A 25,447-nucleotide genomic window follows, 5' to 3' on the forward strand; every position below is an offset into this window, starting at 1 on the left:
GGAACGTGTTCCGTTTTTCTCTGTCCACCGTTCGATCATCCTATCGACTGCCGTCCAACCATCGGGGGTCAGACCCGGTCTGACCCGCCGGCATTAAACACCATTTCCTGCGTATGCCGTGGAATATATAGTTTCGAGACAACGACTACGGAGGGAGGGCGAACAGATCGGAGAGTACGCGCCGGGCACCAAGCATCGACGGATCCCGGTTCACCGGGGTTTGGGGACGGATTCTGATTCTACATTGAATTATCACCCTCGCTCGTGGCTGAACAAGCGGGGAGGAAGGGACGGCAGTCGTGAGAGCTAACAGGATGATGATTAGGTACAGGTGCAGCCAACGAGGCGACTCGATTTATCGTTACTCCGCGTTCGATGATGTTTACCGAGTACCGACTATGTATCCTTGGTGTGTATATTCAAGCCATAGGCTTCTCTCGAAACTGTTTATCATTCGCGGTATGTGTTTTTCGAATAATTTTGGACGAACGAGAAGATTCGATTTAGTGGAAATTAATTTTTTTTTTTTTTGGATTGTATTCATTGGTGTAGAATGTTTGACATAGAATTACAGAGATTGTTATATGATCAGGCAATATCACGTTTTGCCTGCGCTGTTCCGATTATACGTAAATAGTTTAGTATTTCGTAGTAATATACACACGAATGGTTAAATAGTTTATTCATTTGTTCGATAGTGTGAATTTTAGAAAATTAAACGTGTTGTAAAATTGTGTAGTCAATGAATTAGATTCTCTGACACGTTTTTATCGAAATTCTGTCTTCCTTAATAATTAGGAGGTAGTACATGTATTCTGCTACTTTTTACGTAAACTCTGATTATAATTTAATTATGCATTATTGAATTTTTTCATACTAGAGTTCATTAAAATATCTTCAACGAATGACTTGAAATATTACCTAAAAATATATATATACATGTGTGTTTCTATTTTAAGCTCTTGTCAAAGAACAAAAACGCGAATGCAATTCGATGTGAAAATTCTATTTCTACCATTCAGCCATGTCGATGTTCTACATACAAAGAAACGAAGCGATTGATTAAATGGTACACGCAATAAAATAAAAAAAACTCTATAACTCGTTTAGTATAACAGATATACAATTTATTTACAGTCTCACGCGAGTACAAAATAACAATGATTTGTATGACGGACGCAAATGTGAGGACAAAGCGTCGAAGAGGATTGATATCGATTGCAACGCGCGAAAAATAAATTAAACGCTTAGAAGAATTCTTCTCGTCTTGATCGTCGCATTTCTTTCTCTCGCTCTAAATAAATAATTAGTTAATCCTACAGAGAAGTATGTATATTACAGTGCCTGGGTACAATTAGATACAATGACCCGCGGCTTCTTTCTATGCGCACGCGCGCGTACGCGTTAACCCAACTCCTTAATTACTCTTATCGCGTTAAACTCTTCTAATCGGCGTTTACAGTACAGAGAAGGACGTTAATACGATTTGATTCGTTGAGGTAGATAATTTAATCAGTCTATGAAGCTGCTTTGTCGGTCGGTTTGCTCGTTATTGGCATCAATTCGCAAAATTCGGTTCCGGCGCATTCTATTGAGTCGAGCTGAACGTTAACTTCCAGTTGAGCCCTAGCTGGACATTGAATGCGGCACGACCATAAGCCGGCAGTATTAATACTGAGCGTCTCCAGTTCGAACTTCTTCGGTATACGTGTAACTGTCGGAAATTGCATTACTTAGTTCGTTCGAGCTTTCACAAAAGTTCTTCGATCTTGATCAGTCTATCAATAGTATACAAACAACTTTACTTAATTTATCATACCAGAAACTACAATTCGAAAGATCGTTCTGCGAATATGTTGCTTTCTATCTGACCAGGTACAAACGTTGAAGAGGGAAGGATGTTTTGGTAAATTGAACGTCAAGCCTCATGGCTGATCAGCGATCGCGTCACCGCGAAGGCGAGTGAATTAATTCGTAACATGATTATATGCCCGTTTACTTTACCTACAACCTATCAAATAAATTAAATTACTCGGCTACTCGCGAGGTTGGTGTGAATTACACGTTTCACACGCAAGAACGAACGACGAAAATTGTTTAAAGAAATTGTCGTTGAATTGAGTAACTTGCTGGAAGATGAATTCGACCATAAAATATAATCGACTCGATTCCTCTAACGAAAATTCTAGGTATTTCATGGAAACTCTAACGAATACTTATGTACAATTTAATGATTTCAAATTTAATGATGTCAAAATTGTTTCAAGGGTCTGAAAAAATTCAAACAAAAAACTATGCTCTCCTCTAGAGACGCATTAAATGTCTTGTTTCCTTTCAGTCTCTTCTTTTCTAAAAAAGATTCCCAAGGATATATTCATCTTTATCGAACAATGAAAGAAAATGACGGTCGATGAAAGTACAAATTAAAGTCTTATTTTCTCCATCATTGTTCTTCTTATGGAATGTATCTTCTTAATGCGACGAGTTAGTTCGCTCGTTGCGTAAGAAGATTTAACAGTTCGTCGTGATCCATACTGTTCAACGTTTGTATATCGATACCCAACGCGTTCGCCACGCTCTTCATATCGAGGCCGAAGCTCTTCAACAGCTCGATGAAGTCCATTTCCTCGCCGGTGAACGGGTTGTGCAGCTTTGGGCAGCTGTGATTACACTGCGGCCAAGTGCAACGTTCGATTAACCGGAAGTGGCAGCCCTGGACACACTTCCGTTTGCCAGATGGTATCACCGAGCGCTGCGGTCTGGTACCGTTGAACATGCCTGTATGGTTGCTGTCGTTGTTCTGCTTGTTACCCTTCCGACGACCTAGAATTTCAACGAATTTCAGATGATCCATTTCTTCAAATATGTACATTCTTCGACGAATACGATAAAAGAAATGGATAACGGAGAAAATGTAAAGCGTGTTCGGATTAAATAATCTGAAAACATTTTCACGTAAGAAGCTAATATGTTTGGGAAAGATATGTTAATAATTTTGTTCAAACATAGAATTTTTGCCCCATAAAAAATTAATTTGTTAGCAGGGTTTTGTCAATAAAGTAGTGGCAAAGTGATTTTGTAGACTGAAAAATGTTACCCCTTCTAATTAAAGTAACATGGATTGCAAAAATAAATATCTCAACAATTGTAAAGAACTACAGGACGAGGTTACTTCAAAATAATTATTAAAAAGATTATGCAGAAGTTATAAAAAGTTATAAAACCAAAAGAAATATCAAAGATGTAATGTAATATTTTGCATCCATAATTTCTCACTTAGTAATTCTTATCTATATTATATATTATATTTATATATATTATATATTATATATATTATATTATATATTATATAATAATTTACCTGTAGATTTTCTGCGCTCATGTTTCTCCTTCTTCATCTTCGATATCTTATTTCTGTCCCTGCGTTTGCCTTTGTGCTTCCGTCTCTTCCTCTTTTTGTTCTCCCTGTCCTGCATCAGGGCGTTAGACGAAATCTTCCTCTCGATCGATTTATCGATCATCGACGATCTGACTTTTTGCAACTCCGCTATGAAGTCGCTCTTTCCGCTTCTTCCCGGTTCAAACGAAGTTCCGTTTCCCTTCGTCAGACCGGATCGTAGTAGCTTCCGCAATGACTTCGCGCACGGCTGGTTCGTCTCAATTGGCGAACGAGTGCTGAAATTAACAGGGACGAAGTCAGTTCGCTGCCAGTTTCGCGTTGAAGCAAGTGAAACGGCGGAAAATGAAAGAAGAAGCGCTTTGTGTAACTTTTTTTAGAAAGTACAATATACAACAACCTGGCTTTTGTTGTTCAGTATTTTGTAATATGATGATGTAAATTACAACATGTATTACACAACTCGACTTTTGTTTATTAATTTAAAATTGTTATATGGAATAGGATTTATGAATAAGTAGAAAAAGATGAAAAAATATGCAGGATATACATAAGTTAGATGCAAGATAAAAAATATACAAATTAAAATACTCGTTATAATACACTGTTCAGAATTACTACAAGGTCGTTCTATATTTCACTTTAATTTTCAGTGTCCATATATTCTATTTTTGATAATTGTTTTAAAGACAATTTTTATTACAATTTCATCTCATTTTAATAACATGCCAATCTCTTTTTCTGTCAAGCTTATAGGACTCCTTTACTTTTGTTTGCTTAATTAATACACTAAGATCGTTCATAATAGCGACCTCTTAATTATTCTACATAATGTTAAAAGATGAAGCAAACCTTGAATGTGTGTATTCATAAAAATATTCATAAAAATAACTTACGTAAACATATACAATCGAATAATATAGTACAATTTGATTTATACAGAATACTTCGTTACCTTTTGTATTTTGTATTCTTGGAAAAATTAGTTTTGGAAAAGACTTGATACTTACTCGTTTCGACGGTTCCCAATCGGTATTTGCTCCCAACAGTGCAACGCCTGTGCCAAGGAAATCTCATCTATTTTGACCAACTGCCAATCTCTTTTCGTCAGAACGCTATGACTAATACAGCTCGGGGCAAAGACCGCGCTAACGTTTTCAAATGTCTGTCGCAGACTGTCACCCATCTTGTGTATATAATCCCATTGTTGCTTAGTCACCGGTGCACCCACGTTATCCGCCGACATCTGCGCCTCATCAAACAGCCATTGGAAGACGAACAGCGGCGCTACGAATTTGAAAATGAAAAACAAACATTTTCATCTATTAATTATTTTACACCGAAATTTCGTCGTATATTTTATATTAAGTTTGACACGCAACTTTTTCCCTCTGAAGGTCTCAACATGACAAATTTGGAAGAAAAAAGGCCTTTGAATTTTTGAGAACAAATATTTTTCTCACTCAATTGGTTTACAGTGAAATTTGCTTAATGATTAGCCTTTTTGTCAAATATTTTATATTATACTCGAAACAAGCATCGCGTCTTCGTCTTAGAATCGTCGATTCAGCAAATTTAAAGGAAAATACAGTTCGATCTGAAATGGTCCTCTGAGACGGCGAAATAATAAAATATACTAAATAGGATAAACAGGTAAAATGGAAGTTGCTTTACCAGTCAACGTTGGATATAGTCTGTAGCCAAAGTAGCACCTCCACGGTTCGTTTGGGTACTTATTGACACAATTGTGCGGCATTCGAGCCTTCCAAAGTTCCATCCCCTTGTGAACAACGTCAACTGGTGACAAACCGTTTGGTGAATAGGGAGCCCTGTCGAGAAACCAGCCCGAATCCGACACACCTCTTATCGCGATATGTTTCAATCCTGTGATTCGTCGTAGTAAACATTTAAATAAAAAATTTCAATTAACGTATATAAATAATATTTAATATTTTTATTCGCAAATTTAATGATCTAATAGATCTTTCAAATCAACATGGACCCGTATTTATTATAATATTGCATGAAGTTCTAAAAAATAGAAAAGAAAAAATGTAACTCACCCAGATTGTGATGAACTAAGCTGTGCACGTGATTCAAATTCAACATGACACCGGTTCCACCAGCGCTACTACCAGCCAAAAGAAGGGAGCTTGCATTCTCAAGTCCAAGAGGAATTAGATCCCGCACCACTTGCAGTACAATCTCTGCACCCATGAAGGAAAACATGTCATTCGGTAAAGCTCTAGTACCGCTCCAACTGTCACTCGTGCAATAAGGGACGAATCTAGAGATACAAGGAAATCTAGTTATGAAAATTTGATGATTACGTATCTTCAAAAATCGTTCAATATCGTAAGAAAATTTTAATCCATTTGAGAACAAAAATATGGTCAAGATGGACAATACCTACACGTGATTCGCATTCCACCAGTACGGATTCTCTTCCGGATTAGCTGATAACAAGCCACCAACTGCAACAAATTAAAGAAATTTTTCTGTTATAGTTCTTAAAATTTTATAACTTTGATTTTAATTTTTCTTCTATCCATAAGTACACGAACGATCTGAAAAAGAACGCCCTCTTACTTATTCGAACCTCTCTCCCATTTTAACTATATCCACTAAACCTTATTGTGTGTTGCTCGAGAGAAATCGAAACCCCCGAGCAATGCGACATGTTGTCACGTGTCGCGAAACTCGTTAAACAGCCGACAGACAGCAGGGAGAAGATTGCGGAACGGTGCGGCGTTCCATTGCAAACGTTAGAAAGTGTCGAGTTAGGTGAACATACGACTTTCCAACGGAAGCTACTCACCGTCGCGTGTCTCAGGCCACTGAGTCGACGTCATCAGATGCCTCAGCCTGAGCCACCTGTTTCTGCAGCTCTTATGGTCGTAGCAGTACCAGCCACCTTCTAAAAAGATGATCCACCTCTTGGAACCATGCGACTTTCTCAGGTAAAACCCTGACTGGGATCCGTCGTTGCATGTGATCGACCTGTTGCTGAGGTAAACCCTCTTTAGGCCTCTCTGCTCTTCTAAACCGTATTTCTCCAAAATCTTGATTAATTTCTGGATCGTGTTGCTCTGGATCGTTGCCGTGCTAGAAGACACGGAAACGGTGTTCGTTGGTTTCTCTTCGGCGGCTATCGTCAGCATAAGAGCCGTCAGGCACACTGAGATCTGAAATCGATGCGAATTATTCGTGGTACAATACTTTCACTACGCGTAGCTATGTTTTAAACAAATCTTGCTACTTGATGTAATTTTTTACATTGCTGAAGTTTGTGAAAGAATTTGTGGATTATGAGAGCGTAAGTTTGTGCAGTTGATGAGTTTGCTGCTTTGGTGTTAACACGGTACTTTTTTAGAGTATACATAACCAATCACAAGTTCAAGCATATGCTGGTTTTCTCCAAACGAGCTTTGGAAATTTTTGGGAAAAATATTTCTATGTATCGATGGCTTTATCTTTTTCGGCAATTTCCATTTGGAAAGTCCTATATCATGTTTGATCCGCTTAGAAGTTAGCTGGAGCAACTCCGTGTCCCAAAATTTTCTTAATTTTAGTACAGCAATACGCGATAAGTATTCAATTTGTGAATTTAACATTTTAACATTTTTTAAAGTTAAAAAGAAATCTAATTCCCAAGTTATTGATTTCAATGGAATTGATTAGTTTCACTGAATTATCCTGCAAGAAAATGAACCCAACTATGAAAATGAAATATATTTTACTTATTTATTCTCATTGGTGCACTTCATATAGCAAATTTGATTTTAAAACGGGAAGGTTACTAGTAGAATTAATTAGTTAAAACACAGTAGTACAAAATTTTCATTATCAAAGATAAAATAGAGTCACGTAATTTATAAAAAGCTCTTTTCTGGACTGAACAATTTTAAATTTTATTCCTAACACGTTTATGCTGAAAAAATTCCAATCTCGAGCACGTGGTCGGAAATCAAATTAACAAGATAAAGGACGAGAATCCCGTTTCGCGAGACCGCGTTATAAACTGGAAACTCCGGCTGAGTACGTTAATCACCGCACCGTATAGTCTATGATAATGAGCCGACGGAGATACTGTGGCTGAGTGAGCAGAAACTGCAAGCGAAGGAGATAAGCTCTTCATCGTCGGTCTCCCACGTAGTTCGAAAATGACCATTATTCAACCTGTTAGGCAAATACATCTTACGATGGGGTAAACAGGCTACCTGTTCCAACCACTTTGATCCCCTTGGCGAACGAAGGACGTGCCGTCATGTCGAAGAATTCATGCCAGTGGCTTTAATACGTTAGCTTGATGAATCTTAACTAGATTCTCATTATGATGATAGTAATGCATTAATATTTTTTGCTTCCATGGCTCCCTTGTATGTATAGAAAGCATCATGTAGATACTTTACCCTGCTACATTTTTTGCTCACTTCTGACTCAACCATATTTCTTAAGTAAAAACTATCTCAAATTTAAACAAGATATGAAAAAATTCTTAACATTTTGATTTTATATTTTTTGAGTTACATATACATATTATCGTCTTTACATACTGTCATTGTATATGAGCAATTTTATTTTTAAATAAATTTAATCATCATATATGAATGTAAACTTCATTTCAATCGGCTCTTCTCTCCGTAATTAACAAATTCGACACTCATGACAATGATCCAGCCTCCGCTGGGTAAGGATTGTTAAAAATTCTTTCATACTTTCTTCAAATTTATAAACTTTTTATAGGAAGAAAAATACGACTGAAAAATATAGATGTAAAAATATAGTTGAAGTGGAAATAACCTAAAGATTGTAGTCAAACTAAAGTTTCAAGCAAACTGGCAATGCAACATCCTTGCAATTTAGTATCTATAGTAACTATGCAATTCGGCACGGGTTTATATTCTTAACGACAGAACGTACACGAGCGTAAAATACTGGAATCTTATGCTCGTGGATCGTTAGAAATATAAATTTGCACCTGTCAAGGATAAAAATCACGCAGCGTCACGACTATCACGAGTAGAAAATCGCAGTGTAACGTCGCGACTCGTCGCCATCGCTCGTCTAGTCGTCTGCATCGGGCTGTTAACTATAACGACTATTTCCAACCATCTCTTGAATTTCACCTATACACTAATATACATATACTAATCTTTACCTCGTTCGCAACATTCCTGAGAGACCAAGCGCAACAATTTCAAATCGGCCAATTTCCCTCCCCTTTCTTGATCCCCTCCTTTACACAAGCCTGTAATTTCTCCGTCGACAGGGATTTTCACCGTGAGGGCATAGAAAGCAATAACAACGTCGGAACGGCGCGGTAACAAACGAGCAGCAGGCCCCGGGAATAATTTAAAAGGAGGAAACGTCGTTTCTTCACGGCGCCACTCGCTCTTTCTCCTTCTTTATCTTGCTCTCCATTACTATAGAGAATATAACTCGTGCGTTTCACCACAACCCCTCCTTCAATCTCTATCTTTCTTTCTCTTTCTCTTTTACATACGGGGTGTCCCAGTAATCATGAGACGATCGGCAAGGTAACGATTTTACAGGAAGACATAAATAGAAAGTACAGAATAACAATTTTTCATACGGTACTTTGTTTTCTGCGAAATTGAATATGAAGATTTGTTTAGTGTACGTGAACTTGACTAATTGCTACCTACGCACGAGTAAACTACCAGCAAGAGGTTATTTTTCGTGCGAAAATAAGATAAAAATATAAGGTAAAATTTGTCTGTTTGAAGTCTTGTTTACAAGGGTTCGAGCGTGTTTAGTTAAAAACCCAGCACAGCCGTGCTTACTTCATAAATTTTCAAATTTTATCTGTTTGAGAACAGGCCGACCTAGGAAAATATGGTATTCCACATTTTCGACTTATTTTCCCATGTAGAATAAACTCCTGTCAATTATTCACTCCTGCCCTGCCTGCAATGAGAAAAGTTAAAGTATACTTGACAACTTTTCAAACCCAATTTTCTCCAGAACGAAGCATCAGATTTATTTTACATTTTCAACTTATTTTTTCGTGTAAAATAGCCTCCTTGCTGATTGTTTCATAATTAGCGGGATACCCTGTATAACACGCACGTGTATACAGTTGCTTTGTCTGGCTCTTTCTCTCTGTTGGTCTCAGCGTCCCAGCCCAGCAACTCTATCGCGATGTCGGCTACTTAGGATCAAGTTCCAGGTTGCAGAACGGTAGCCGACGGCGGAAACACCTCGGAAACAGAAGCTCGTTCTGGCGGCCAGAGCCAGATGAAAGGGAGCCGCCCAGCTATGGACGCTGGAAAGGAGAAACGTTGTTGCGACGCAATTATGATCGGGCATAATGGGCCGCGAACACCGGATCGGCTTTGGAGCACGTATCGAAACACACCGCTGTCGAGAAAGAGCTCCTTTCAGTACGACCATGAAGCGAAGTACATTTCGAAGATACTTTCGACCTTATCCGAGAAAAAAAAGTTGTAAATTGTACTTTTGTTTCTTTCATTACTATCATTATTATTATTTTTATTGTAATCAGCATCCTTGTTTCGAAAAGGCATAAGCTAAATCGATGAAAAGGACTTATCAAACAAAATCGCATCTTTCTCTCGTAAAATTCGTTATCGAAGCTAAACCCGAATGGACACCCTAGTCGCTCACGAACCTCGCGTCGTTAATTACGCTCCAAGTGGCCTCCACTCGCCGAGGGAGAATATATCAAAGTTCCGTTAACCAAGACTAATCCGTGCCGTGTCGTCGTGGAAACGGACGAACCAAGTCGTAAATATCATTTACACGGGACTAGGAAAGCCGGAAGATTCGTTCATCTTCGACCTGAGCAACGTTTCACAGTTCGATGACGCTGGAAATCGCGGAAACACTGTCGCCAGTCCCACTGTGGGGAAAATTTCCCTTCTACCGAGGAGAATCGATCCCTGGAAGGCTGGAACGCGATCGCCGTTCGCTTTCAGACGATTTTACGAGCAGGTTCTGCCTGAAGCGCCGCTGAGAAACCGCGACGAATCTGAACTTTCGGGCAGATCGTAAATAAAATTCACGAGCCCGGACCCTCCCACGCTTTGCGTAACCACTTTATTATGCTGTAAATCAAGCTGTCCGTGCGCACGAACGCCCTTTACCGACGGCCCTTTGCCTCGTGTCTCTGAAAAATCTCGTGAACAAAAAAGGGGAGCAAGAGAGAAAATCTTCACTGTTGTGGTGCACTCCTTTCGCTAAAAACCATAGTGACACGTAAATTTCCGGTCGTGTCACTTTAGTTTGCCGATCCTGTGTCCACACTATTAGTTTTGGACGGTTTAGTGTGGCCGCCCGTGAACGTTACGAGCGTACGCTTATAAAAGGGTGGCGCAAGGGGTTGTAGTGTTGCAGTAGCATAGGTTTCGGCTTATGGTTTTTAGTCCTTTTTGTTCTGTTTTTCGTTGCGTGTTTAAGGGTTTATTATACGACGTATTCGATATGAATAATGTGAATAATATGAATATACGATGAATTTCTTACTTGAATTTATCGATAATTATACTGCTCTCTAAATGTATGTCGGTACATATGTCTATTAATGGGAACAGAATGAAGAGCTTCGATGCAATACAGTAACTATCAATTTAACAAGACTTACAATAGCAACGCGTGTAAACAGAAACAGAGATTAATGCTTGTAAGTCTCAAATATGCACGCGTTGCGATCTAAGTAGAATCATTGCTATCGAATTACGACCGTTTAATGTTTCCAACGTTTTTTAAACATCTTATTAAAATTGAAAAGTGTGGGTGAACAATTTATCAACTATGACGTATATACTACATAATAATTTGAATAACCAAGGACCATTTATCATTCATATCGTAGGTACTGTTGTAGTATCTGTATAAGATAAATGAAATTTTTACACGTAATCCTAACTTGATGTCCAAGATTGAAATATTTTGTGCAAAATTCCCAACTCCAATATTATGTTTTCTCAATAAAAAATCACTTAAAAGAGCTTAAAACTTTTTGTCCTTTAATTACTTCGATTAATCAGATTTTGGAAGAGATGAACGAGGCGTCGTCCGGCAATCAATTTCTGCAGGGCTGAAATACTGGTCGCCCTATAATCCACTTCCATCCCCTTTAAATTTATAATCCCCCTGGATCTACGTATAATTCGGGCGTGCATCTCAAAGAACTTGTCCCGGTGCTTATGGAAACCCTCTCTCGTCCTTCCCTTTTTCCTCTAGTTCGCCACTCTCTCTCTCTCTCTGCCTCTCTCTGGCTCTACCCTGGTTGCTCCTTTTCTCTCCTTTGCGCAACCAGCACATTAGAGGGTGTTCTGGGCGTGAAGGTGTCCGTCATAATTTGCCAGCCGGCGCATAATCCCCGTGACAAAGGCCGACAAAGTGACGGTTGTTACTGGCCGCCACCCTTTCTTCAGACTGCTAAGATTCCGGTAGCAGGTAAAGCGTTTAAAGATTTCGGCCATCCGAAACTCGGATAGATGAATCACGGCTCGAAGTTGAGATCTTTTGCTGGTGTTCTTGTCATTTCATTTGAGCGTTTCGTAGATGTTACGAGCATATACATTAGTAGATTGCGAATGTTTGTGCATATCGTTACGAATGCAATCAAAGAAATGGAATCCAAGAAAATATTTATGCCACCCATTAAATACTGTAAAGAGAACTCGATTTTGGATATTTCTAATGAAACAACCTCTTGTCAAAAATATTTTTATCTCGTATATTTAAATAACAAAATATACTTTTATTATAAATAATAATTGCCTGATATTTCTTTATTTTCTAACGAAGTGTATAAGTTATATATTCACTTTTTTCGTAGCTTAAAACTAAGTCTAAGCTAATCTAAACTAAAACGTGATGCTTGCAGAGTAAAGGGTTATTCGTGCAAATGTTATAAAACTAAGATTTCTCTATGGGTTAGCGTTCAGAACGTCTCCTTTGAATAGAAAGAATTTAATAATCGCGCCGTATCAAACGTACGCTTCGCCAACCGACAGCTGTCGATATTCTGGGAAACCCTTTCGTTACTTCGTCCCTCGATTCCATCTATCCATATCGCCATCGAATTTCACAACGTACAAGCCGCGCGCGATCCGCTTATCGTCTTCTGCATCCTTCGTGCCAATTTCACTATCCTTCCGTAGCTCTTCTTATCCATAAAGAATCTTTGACGCCGTACATGAATGTATGCAAAGAATTCATTTACAAAATTGAATTTTTGTATGTTCTGAAAGGAGCATCGTAGAACTAAGAAAATTCTCTTATCATATAGGAAAACGTTATTTTATAGATATTAAGTTACATAGAAGTTTAACATAAACGTTTTCTTAAAATTAATCAATCGCACTATTTTAAATAGATCATCTTCATTTGTCAGATAAAAAATTAACCTACTAATTGGGAAGCTGTTTAGAAAAGGAGCTCATAAGACTTTAGTTCTAACTTTTTAATATTACTTACGTTCGGATTAATAATCGCAAGGGCTCTTAAAATACTTTGCTTTTTAATATATACGAAATAAATACAAACTTCATAATAATTAAGCCATTTGTGTCAACAAAAATTATCGAAGTCTTCGTTTCTAATCTTATAATCATTTCACTCTCAGTACTATCTACTGTTCAATTTCCAACTTTCACTTCAGAACGTGCTTCAAATCATGAAGTTTTCCTATTTAATTTCACCATACTTTCTACCATACATGCTCAATTCTTCAAGTTCAAGAGGACATTTCAACTTTTCAATTTTTATTTGCAGAATGGAGTCTTTTCTCTTGAATCGATTCAAATTACCGATGGGAGGTAGAATCATCGAATTTCGTTCTCAAAATCAACTTTTACGAGTCTACACTGAACCATTTTCCCAATATCCTCGCTTTAATCGATTATCTTGGTTATTCTTATAGCTTCTCATTTTCAAAATGATTCAACTACCCAACTTCAGAATCGAACTTTCTTCGGATCAGTTCAAATACCATCCAAATGATTTATTCTCTCAGAACCTCAAAGCGAATCTCAAAGGGAGAAGAAACATTCGAATTCTCAAAGTCTCTTTACCCACCTCCCTACGTTGGCAGTCGCTACGCCCACGTAAACAGCCCTATGTCGAACTTTACAATTTTGTTCTTCCAACCGAATCTTCTTTCTCAAATCGACCAAACTACCGTTCAAACGATTATTAAATTTCTGTCTCAAAATCAACCCTTAAGATTCTATACCGAGCCATTTGGACTCAGACACACGAAATCCCAATTCCCTTTGTTATACGTCACGATGTCCGCGTTTCCTAGCGGCTCGATTTTTTCCAGAAGGTCGATTCGTTTCGCGGGTGCTGCGGTGGCCGGTGGTGCGTGGCATTCCATCGAATGCACGCTTACGAGCCACCGGTGCGCCTCTCTTTCTCTTTCCTCTCTCCTCTCGGTACTCCACTCGGTGGACGCGAAAACAAGTTAAAAATAGCCAGCGAGCGGATCGCGGTCGGCACCTTTGAGACCGCGGCTCGGAACCCGCAACAGTCGTTGATCGTTCGCATCGTGTTTCGTCGTCCGGATGTTGATGATGATGGTGAGAGACCGTCTCGTTACCATTACGAGGGCCGCTCACGCAGCCGGCTAACACGCACCGCAAACCTCGCATTACCATAACCGCGTGCACACAGAACCGTCCGCCGCTTCTTCGGGGCTTCCACCAAACGTAAGAGAAGGAAAAGAAGCGAAAGGTAGGAAGAGAAAGAGAGTGAAAGGGAGAGGCGAATCACCGTGGCGTGCTTTCGAGCTTACCGCGGGTTTAACGATCTTACAGCGCGACTCTTGGTGAACGCTTTTACTGCTCGGAGACCTGTTAGCTGCTCTACTAAGATTGACTGCAATTGTCAGCCGCCTTTAGCATCCCCTTTCGCCAAGCGCGCAACTTCAGCTCCCCCAGGGGGAGGTTTAACGTCGTTTGCTCGCGTTTCTATTAAGCCGTCTCGCAATTTCTACATCCTATGTATTCCGGCTTATTAAAATATTTAACTAGAAACTTGGCTTTACTACTGTTGTGTTGAATTATGGAATATCAGAAATTGCTGTAGACTGACGGGCTGCAAGCAGATTGAAATTATATTTTTAATTTGTAAATTTTTTTGGATAAATTTCATTCGTATTTAATTGAATTTATGATAGATCAAGTAAGATGGAAGGTCTCTACGTATTAGAATAATTTTGTACATTACTGTTACATATTTTAAGATTATAAATTGGCACACAAATCATTTGAAGCGTTACGGGGAATATATGTGTCGCAATGTTGAACGAATTAATGAGAAAAAGAATAATCGTATAGTACAATGTTGCATTTCCTATGTTGATTCACGGCTGTAGATAAGCCGTATCGGTGGAATGATTCATGCCATGCTTAGCTGTTCGGTCTACAATTAATGAATGGATGCGATAATTGCAGCAACAGCGGATCGAAAATTTGCAACCTAAACCGAAGATAATTTATAGGGATTCCCGATCATCTAATTCTCATTCCAAATGTACAAACGAGCATAAGTTGGAGATTATTAACTAAAAAATTATCTTAGACCAAGAGTCACACCATAAATACTTGTTGCAAGTATCTCGTTCTATTAATACGATTTAAAAGATTTTAGAAAGAATTTTATATATCTTTCATCAAAATTCTCTTACCATAAATAAGAGTGGAATATCTTGTATCTCTTACTTAGCTAGCTGTCGCACCCCTAACTCACGCTTTCTTGCACCATCTTAGGGAACTTTCTCCCTTTTGAATTTATGGTGTCTATGTATATACAGGGTGGTTGGTAACTGGTAGTACAAGCGAAAAGGGGGTGATTCTACGCGAAAAAAGAAGTTGAAAATATAGAATAAACATTCTTTTTTTAATTTTTTTCTTTTTTTTAATTTTTCCATCGAGATAACGATCTACAGTGAGATCCGTTATAACGAGACGTGATAAAGTGCACGCGTACCGAGCGAAAATTCAAAGTCGATTTTCTCGAAAACAAAGCCTCAAACGAAAAATTTTTATTCTATATTTTCGATTTCTTTTTTCGCGTAGAATCACCCCCTTTCCGCTTGTACCACCAGTTACCAACCACCCTGTATATGTATGACTCCTATATTGAATTTATAGTCTCATGCACATCAACGATAAATATTCAAAAGCACTAAATGTCGTTATACCTTGTTTTAACAGCTTCAAAGTCGTTAAATTGTCGCCGAGTCTTTAATATCTTTAACACTATTGTCATTCTAATTTAATGCTTCTCAAGGGTGCTGCAATGGGATGAATTTTACACAAATGTTTTAGTATACGACTTAAGAAACATGCTACTACTTAAAACATTCGTACACTTCCATCGACTACATGATTTTTTAAAAAATCTTCCTGTCTTTTCTTTAAATAACGAAAAGACTTCACATCATCCTACTCATTCTTCTGGAATTGTTACTTCAACAACGATCGAATAACAAGATCCAAACTTCGATTATTAACACGCAACATGGCACGAATCACATTTTTCACGACAACAACAGCAAAGCAGAAGACAGGTAGCTAAGCAAAGAGAGTTTAGGCCAGGCATCCAGTCCGTCTCTAGTTCGTTCAACATCTATCCTCGTCGACAGCTCAATCGATGGAGTCGGTCGCGTATCTTCTGGCGGAAAAGAGCGGCGCGCCGCTTAAAGAGACCGACAACCTCACGGTGAAGAAGAAGAAGAAGAGAAGCATGTGCGCGGAACATCTCAAACGCGCCGTCATCCGTGCCCGTACCAAAGATACGTTTTCAAGCGTCGATCGTGCGTTCTTCTCGGCCGGACGATGAGTTTCGAGCCCTCACAGGGATGTCGATGGCCTCGTTAAGCCGAGGTTACGAGACGACGCTCGGTCCTTCTTCGAGAACGGCTGCCTCGTAACGCTCGCCAGAACTCGGAAAGCACACGACGACGATGATTTTCACGCGAAACGACCGGTAGCCGTGTACACTGCACCGGTACGATGCATCGAGATCTCGCTACGAGATACCAGGCAGGTGCTTTCGCCAAACGCCTCCTCCATCTTTCAACCCTCCGCGAGAAGGTTTGCCGAATTGTTTTTATTATACTCTATGTAATTGCTTGACGAGATTTTTCGAGAGAAAGACAAACGGATGAAATTTTAATTTCAACCTTGATTGTTAACCGTTTGAGGAACGAACATCTTTTAATGTAATTTTTTAAATCCTCTTAAAAATGTGGGAGGTATTAGGTTGTTCGTTAACAGAAACGGTCTTCTTCGGTGGTTTTGTAAAGATACAAGACACTAAAATTTGAGGTAAACTTCACGGAAAACAAGTATACTCATTGTTTACTTAATCACCAACTTAGGGAGTATGCAATAAAACCTACAAGGGTTAATGTATTTTACGTACATAACTTCGTTTTCTGAAAATGTATATATCACTTACCATTAACCATTAACTTTCACACTCAGAAATATCGACACCTTCTAATTTTATGGACTAATTTTATGGACGTTTTACGTGCTCACCTTTATGTCCAATTTATAGACATTTTTTATGATGAACCGAACGACGTCACAAACATACACCACTTGTGGTAGTACGTTTCAAAAGTCGCTTGAAAACGAGGGTAAATACGCATCGCCGCGTATACGTATCCGGAACAAGGCAGAATGCCCATAGATCGAAAGGCAGAGAAAGAAAGAGCGAGCGTGAGCTCGTGTTGGAAGGGGTAGATGAGGCACGCTGTGATATCCTCAGTAATTTATGGTGAAGGACTCGAGGACGAGAAGAAGATAGAAAGAGAGAAAGACAATATCAACTGCGCTACACGTTTGAACGAGAGAGAAGTCGACGCACAACGCACGACACATAGAGAAAGTGGAAGGATAGAGGCAGATAGGCCATGAACAGAACACACACAGCTTGTGGGCACTCGAAGAAGAGACGAGGAGAAAGACGAAGAAGAGGAAGAGGAAGCGAAGAGGGGTTAGAGAGGAAGGAAGAGGGAGCAGGTGGCAAGATAGGGTATACACCAGTGGATTAAGGCGCGGAGCGGCGAGTCAAAGAGATTTTCTCCCCATCCCGTCTCGGCGGGGGCCCCTCGGTCTAACAAGGGCTGAAATATGACTGCCGCAGCCCTACCTCGCCTCGCCTTAGCCTGCCACGTCTTTGGCCGCCGTGCGCCTTTCGAACGAACCATGGAAAAGCGAATGAGATATCCGTTGCCGACTAATTTATCGGTCGCTCTTCCCTTTTGCTTCTCAGCGAGACTGGGATCAACGTACTTCCCTTGAACTTTCTCGATTTGCGTGAAACCCCTTGGCCTACTTTGGACACCAACCCTTTAGACGTCTTTTAGTGATAAAAGAAAAATTGGATATTAATTGTTCCATATTTCTTCGATCGACTTCTTGGTATTAATAAATGATCTGAATATACACGGTTATTCGTAATAATTTACGTCTACACGCTAGTCAAGTGACTGTCAGAAAGATATCTACCATATTATGAATAATATTTATCTATTTATCATAAATAATAATAATAATATGATGGTTCGAAAATACAATAAGATGCAATACCATTGTTCCATTCAACTGCTCATTCGCGATTGCATTTTTATCTATTCCCGATCGAAGCTACACGCTAATTATCGAGCTCTGAGAAATTCGATTGTGACGATTAATTATATTTTGAAAACGATATCGAACGAAGAAATCTTCGGATTTATCGCGAAAATACGTCGCTTTTCTTTTTATCCCTTTCCGGAATAACTCGGTACTATTCCGGTTGTGATTGCAATCGCGAACAGCGCAGATTCGAAAGATGGAAGGATATCGGTGCAATTAAGGGATTGTGCAAGACATTTAGGTTCGTTTAATGGCGTGGCCGTTTGAAGCTGATGGAGTAAATGGAGGGTGTTCAAGAAAGAATACAGCGTACAGCGGTTTAATGATACGCGATAGTCAACAGAGCAGGTGGTGCTCCGTAAATGTACGCTTATAAGTTAAAGTTTAAGGAGAAAGAGGCTTTTTGTTCGGACATATTAGAGAGCTGCGTGTTCGTTACGGAATTTGTTTTTGTTGTGAAAATGTTTGCATTTCTGTAGAAATGGTGGGTTACAGAGAGATCTTTGCTCATTGAATGTAAAATAAAGTAATCGAAACTGTACTTAATAATAAAGTAACAATAACAGTTTTCAAAAAGTTTCGTGTAATTCTCAGTAATTCGCACCAATTCATAATTGTTATTCATAATTATACTATGCTATTGTAGATCTCACATGCATAATACACATTCTTACAACGTGCAGCCAAGTTTCTTCGTGGCACCACCGTGCATTGTATAATTAATTTACTCGTGCATTCTCCGAATCGCTCTTTATTCGATATCGATATTGTGGCGTAAATATTCGCTTGGTCTTCGATCACACAAATTCTTGTTACCACGATAAGTACGTAGTATATTTGTGTGTAATAAATGGGGATATATAAAAATTATTATAAAACATTCTCCGAATCGCTCTTTATTCGATATCGATATCGATATTGTGGCGTAAATATTCGCTTGGTCTTCGATCACACAAATTCTTGTTACCACGATAAGTACGTAATATATTTGTGTGTAATAAATGGGGATATATAATTATTATTATAAAACTTTGTTATATTATATATCATATTATATTATATAAAACTTTATATTCTATTATTCATTATTTCTTCTTCGCTTCTCTTTTTTTGAACAAATTACAACGACCATCGTGCTCGTTCTAAAGTAAAACAAAAATCTAAAGGAAAATAGATTCGTAAAGAACAATTCTACATTCTCGATCGTATTAAGTTCTTCTGAATGGATGAAGACGAAACGATTCCTCCGAAGTAGCCAGCGCCATCCGCGATTTCGTGGCAGTTGAAAAATGTGCCAAAGAAATCGCGCGAAATTACAAGCTGCGATCGCAGTATTTTTCTACGGGACGCAATGACGATGATTACTTTGTACGCAATGACCACTCGGTGCGCTTTAAAGCCGCAATTTGCACGAGCCGCAGCTCAAAGGGTGTTTCATGCTGCGAAACCGCAGCGGCTGTCGCGATTTCCGGCCGCAGGAAATTGCCGAAATTACCAAAATCTCAACAACGTCCCGAGAAAGACGAAATATAAAGCGTTCACAGAATTGTCCTCCTTTCTTCTCTTTCTCTCTCTCTCATTCCAGATAAGATCTGTATGTTAAGCAGGCAGTCTTTGAGTCGCTCACGATTCTCGATGCGTTTCTCTAACGCGCTTCATGGTTCATTATGCCGCGTAATCGCGAGGACATTTATATTCTACGAAGATTTCTCTGTGCTATTGTGCCATCGACCTAGATGCGCTAATTGGCTTAGCTCGTGATTCGATCGATTGTCTTCTCCTTTTTGGAGATGTATACTCAGCTTCTCGATCCTTTGAGCAACATCGATAATTAAGTCGCCAATGCATAACCCGGAGTAATATTAGCCTATAAGATTGCATCTTTAATTTAAGAGATACAGAAATAGGAATTATATGTCTTCGACAAGAATAATAAAATACTTTTAGGAAATTCTTATTTGAACCTTAGTAATTGAAAGGTTTCACTGTGAATGTTATTATGTTGCAGGAAAGCAATGAATTACCTTATCTCTTCTTTTCTACGATAATATATATCTGATTCTACATAGAGATTTTTTTTAATGTCTCCTCCACTTCTATCTATATGCACTTGTTACTTCCGTATCATAAAATTCCCGATTGTGTTCTAATTATTTCACTAGTACATATTTCGTCTTTTCTGATATAATTCTTCTACGTTGCTGATTATGGAAAAGTACATTACGCCGTTAGGGTGCCTTCAAACTATCAAAATATATTGCCAATATTTCAAAGTTTTCAACTGAAAGGATCAATACATATCGTCGATACAACTGTCAATATTGTATATAATTGTCGATATTGTATCAATAATATAAATATAATATGAATTCCTCTTTACATCATCAATTCTTACTTCCCCAATATGATGTCTTCACACCCCACACTAGTGTTCCATCCGCTTACCAAAAATCAAGATAAGGTTCATAAAAATATAAAGACTATGGTGCACAGAAGAAACCTATCGGGTACTAATAGTGTGCAAAGTAATCGGGAGCGTGTGGTGATTGCACGGTGGTCGTGACTGTCGGTTACGGTGGTAGAGGATGGTGGTGGCATTGGTGGCGCTGGCTCGGCCACTGCTAGCGGTGCTAGTGGCCGTGATGGCAATGGTAGCGGTGGTCCATCGGAGTAAATATATTGGATGGTGGTAGGATTGGTGGCGGTGTCTTCCGCTCTCTACTTGAGCCGCGTGCCCGCTCGCTCGTTCACGCCCGAGGTGCGCCTTTGATGTGCCGCCTACACCGCGTTCTTGCTAACTCTCGCGCCGCCAACCGCGCCGGATTCTGTTTTTCTTCCTTGGCAAAAATCTTCCACCGTCTTCCTCTTCGTTTCTCATCCACTTTCCACAATTCCTTCTCCCTTCCTCTTTATACCAGTTGGCGGCAAGCCTAGCGTATATACACGTTCGCACTCTTACATCCTTTTGCTCGTCTCTGCCCCTTCCTCCAGCTCGGTCTTCTTGCTTTTTCTGTCGTTATTCCTCCGGCCGGTTGCTCGTAGCCGGTAATAAACGAGAGTCGGAAAAATCGCGAACAGAAGGAGAACCGTCCGACGACGATGGCCTTGATTCGGAGGCGAAACGGAGGATCGATTATCGCCGGTCGTTTGAGGAATCGACCGCAGCGGAAATGACGTTTTTGCGAACGCGGGACCTTCTCTTTCCTCGAGTAGTACGCACATAGGCTTCCCTTCGCGTTTGCGTGTGACTACCAGGCGGATTTGAAATCAAAACTCCCCTTAGAAGAGTTGCGTTTGAAGTTTATTCTACGAAGAAATTCAATTTCAACTTGGATATTAATTTAAATTTAGATTTTAGATAGAAATTTTATTGCCGTTTTTGATAAGTAAGATTCGTTACGTATAACAAAGTTGTTTCGCACGACCAATTGTTACCAAGAAGAGTACCAATTGTTACGAAATTGTTCGATATTGACTTCTGCATGTTTCTTTGATAGTTTTATTCGTATTAATAAACGAGATACGTACTAATATATAGTCATTCATAAATATCTTCGTATATTTGAAGAATAAAAAAAAAAAAAAATAAAAATTTTCGCGATAAAATTACTTGAACTCATTATTTGTACGTTCTACATTGTACATCTTGTACATTGTACATCTTTGCAGTGAAATTTGTTTAAATATATTTTATCTCTGCTGTTCTCCTCGCTTCTTTTTCTTGTTTGTATCTCTTCAGATACCTTTTTTTTCTTTGAATACTTATTCGTACGGAGCACGAAATATACAGAAGGTAATAAAATTATACTAAACCAAACATTTAAACTCCATCCGTATTTTAATAGTGTCTATTAAATTCTACCGTCTCAAGTTATACAGACCCGACATCCTACTTGGACTGCTATCCTTAGGAAGGATAATAAAAATAACCCTGTTATAAGATATACGAAGACTTTCCTGACTTACCGTGCCGTAATTTAAATCCTACTGAAAAATGGACAGCACGTCAGTTTCCCAACGTTGTGTTACGAAAACGACGTGGAACAAAGAGGCATCGAACGTGGCCGCGAGGCGAGTTAGATGAAATCGAACCCAACGTAGTAGCAGTTGCGTAGGCCAATCATTTTACGGGGGCTTATTTCGATGACCTATCTCTCTCCTTGTTTTGTGTTCCCTCTCCGTTCCCCCGCTCACGGACATTCTTCACGCGTGCTCGGTCCGTACGCGGATCCTTTTGCTGCATCCTTACGCTTTCCGGAAGCCCCTACAAACTTCGGCGTACTTCAAAGGTTCTCTTGGCGTTGATCAGCGCTCCGCCGTACAAATCGATAATGCGATTCATAGTTGCTCCGTGACGAAGTTTCGCTGTAGCCTTTTGTAACGTGGACACAGAGCCTCCGGGGACCTAATAGTCCTGCCTGTTCGACTTTACCGCTCTCCAAAAACGAAATCCTTATTTGATTCGTATAGATCGACCTATATCATCCAACTACATATATACGTAAATAGGAGCGTTGTGAAATTATATTTTAGTTTGAATGCCGATTTGTTTAGAGGATTTTTCGTTTTTATTGATTCGTGGCTAAGTTTTTGAGAGAATGGTTATCCAAAATTGTAGGGTTCATTTCGCTTCGCACGATGATTTTTTTAAAAGATCTTAGCATAGAATGTTAAGCACTTTGTGCTTTTCATAATTTTGTGGTTAAATTTTCAATATTTCTATATTACATTTCTGTATAATTAGTTGCAGGTGTCCCGCGATGTTCCAATTATTTCCGAAATTTTTCGTTCGCTTTTACTCAAAGAGTGATAAACAATTTGTCGAATTTCGAAGTGAATCTTCGCCTCGATTTAGCAGGTTCATCGTCACAGAGAAGCAGAAGCGATTCTCCAGAGCTACATCGAGTCAAAGGGCTTTTGAGGGGGCGCCTCAACAAATTTGCAAACGGTTAGCGAGGGCACGCGTATTTATTCAGCCGTTCGTCTCTTTTTACTTCCTCAAAGACAGCGTCACTACCGCTTTTCTGACCAGTCGCTTCCTTTGATTCTTTCTATCGGTTCCCTCTTCCTTCTTTGTTCGCTACTCGTTTCCTTCTTGCCGCTTTCCTCTTACTTCCCTCTTAGGATCATTTCCTTTCTATTTCGATCATTTTCTTGTCTATTTGTTTATTTAACCATTTTTATCGTTCGTCGTATATCTGTAACCTTCTTTGTACATACCTATAGAGCATATAATTTTTCACGCAAATTTTTTCTAACGTTATTGTACATATATATGCTTCTCTAAAGATGATATAAATTTTTTGTCATTTCTTTAAAACATTTATTATATATATATATATATATATATATATATATATATATATATATATATATATATATATATCACTGTTTTTCCATTACGATAAAAGGTAAAAGACTTCGTTCTCTATATTATCCCTTTGTATCTATTTTTTTGGTTAACGATTCGATCGACTGAAATATACCTACTGTTGCTCTTTTTCTAGTTTCAAGTTAATCCTTCTGATTTAGTACTCCTTGATTTTTATCTTTTTATGACTTTTATCTTTGCCTTCTATCATCTATCTACTATCCCTCTTCTTTATTCTGTCAAACCTTCAACCTGTTACATCCTGTATCTCCTTCGACCCTTATCAAATCCACGAATCCTCCACCTAATCCTTTTTCTTTTCTGTATCTTTCAATCCTCAGCATCTTCTGTCAAACCTTCAATCCTTTGCCCTCTATCAGCCTCCCTTTCTCCCTCATTAAATTCACCAATTCTGAATCTCACCTTCGTTTCTCATCCATTCCTGCCTCATCAAACTTTCACTTTCTGAATTCATCTTTTCCATATCCACATACACATTCTATCTTTCACTCTTTCCCTTCCTAATTTTCCTTTCTCCTTAAAACCCATTTAGTTTTATCCTCGAGAAACCTTTATCATCCTCAGTAAAGCTTTATTTGAGGAGCAATATCTACAAATGTGCATCTATTCAATGATCCTCAAGAAAACCATACTGTTTATGGGACGTCCTAATATTTACCATCCCCTTGCTTCCAAGTGTATCAAATCTCCCTTTGTGCTTCGATGGGCCCGTCACTGTGCACCACCGTCTACCACCCCCGCCCTATCTTAACTCTCTTTCTTCGTCCATTCGTGGCCCGCTCGTTGTTCGTACACCCGTGTATATCGGTCTGTGGCGCACAGTCAGTTCACCGAGTACGCGGAACAAAGAGGAACAGAGGCGAACAAGAAGGACAGAGAAGGAGGAGCGTTTGATCTCACCGCCAAGGCAGATCGGCAAAAGGCCTTTTTCTGCGGGCCCCGAGAGAGCTTCAAGCCGACCTCAAAGACTTGACTGATGACTTGCGGCCACGACGACTCCGCGCGCATGGCTCTGGTCCCGCAAACCAGCGCTGGGACAAACCGACAGTTCAAGGGAGAAAAGAAGAGGAACATGTCGAGAAAGACGAACGAATGCAGCAAATAAGTAGAGGAGGATGGTCCACGTATGGCTTGCTGTTCTAGCGACGAACGCCGATTTCCTGCGAACGACGCGTGCCTACTCGCGTGTCCAACGAAGATTTGGGATTCCCTCGCTGGACACGGAACTCCGATGCTCCGACTCCAAGACTGGATTACACTCGCACTCGTGCTTCGTTGGTTTCACGGTTTACGTTTCAGGTGGTTGTAATGAAGTTCGTTCGGTGAGATTTAATTTTTGAAGGTTATTGGTGAGACGAATTTATCGAGAAAAAGTAGTATTTTCTTTTAGAGATGCTTTGGATTAGGTTCGTGAAAATATAAAAATATTTATCGTATTAGGAAGATTTGAGAAATGGAGTGAAATTTTACAAAGACTTGGGAATATTCGAAAAAAGAAGAAAATTAAATCAGGAGTTTACTAGATGAACACCTTTCGTCAATCATAGTTACTACGGTACATTTCTGAACAAGCTTACGATTTGAGTTAATTGAGTTAAGAATTAAATATAGGAGCAACATTTTTCATATGAACACAAATCAATCTTAATCAAAACCACCCCCAAAAATCACCAAGTCATCTATAAAACAAATATACATCATCAAAACAACCTATATATATATATATATGTAGGTATGGCTATATAGCACCAAGCAAATATATATCAACCGCAGGATCGACGTATCCTACCAGGAAGCAAGACCCGCGATTTCATCCTGGCGTCATTGTCCCGACTACCATGGTGCTTACATAACGAACCGAGAACCATCAATTACGTCTTGCATAAAGCGGCGCTCGCCACGCAACAGCACTCTGCTCCGAGTCCGGTGACGCGAATAAATCGTCTATTGGCCCAGAAAAATCCGCCCGTGTCACACTTTTCATCGTCTAACCGGAAACCGGAACCCTCT

At 39.3% G+C, this 25,447-nt stretch overlaps 1 protein-coding gene across 1 annotated transcript in view; it reads right to left on the minus strand.

Moving 5' to 3' along the window:
- Positions 1–2,451: 2,451 nt before the first annotated feature.
- LOC126869730 (palmitoleoyl-protein carboxylesterase NOTUM) overlaps positions 2,452–25,447 on the minus strand; it is a 32,233-nt gene continuing 9,237 nt past the window's right edge. Inside the window, exons 2-8 of the mRNA XM_050626637.1 lie at positions 6,216–6,582; positions 5,811–5,871; positions 5,461–5,684; positions 5,072–5,281; positions 4,408–4,684; positions 3,362–3,675; positions 2,452–2,823 (exon numbers count right to left, since the gene is read on the minus strand). Coding sequence (XP_050482594.1) covers positions 2,486–2,823; positions 3,362–3,675; positions 4,408–4,684; positions 5,072–5,281; positions 5,461–5,684; positions 5,811–5,871; positions 6,216–6,582 — 1,791 coding nt within the window. The 3' untranslated portion in view covers positions 2,452–2,485. The remainder of the gene's footprint in view (positions 2,824–3,361; positions 3,676–4,407; positions 4,685–5,071; positions 5,282–5,460; positions 5,685–5,810; positions 5,872–6,215; positions 6,583–25,447) is intronic.

This window comes from Bombus huntii, chromosome 9, assembly GCF_024542735.1.
Source record: "Bombus huntii isolate Logan2020A chromosome 9, iyBomHunt1.1, whole genome shotgun sequence".
Taxonomy (NCBI): domain Eukaryota; kingdom Metazoa; phylum Arthropoda; class Insecta; order Hymenoptera; family Apidae; genus Bombus; species Bombus huntii.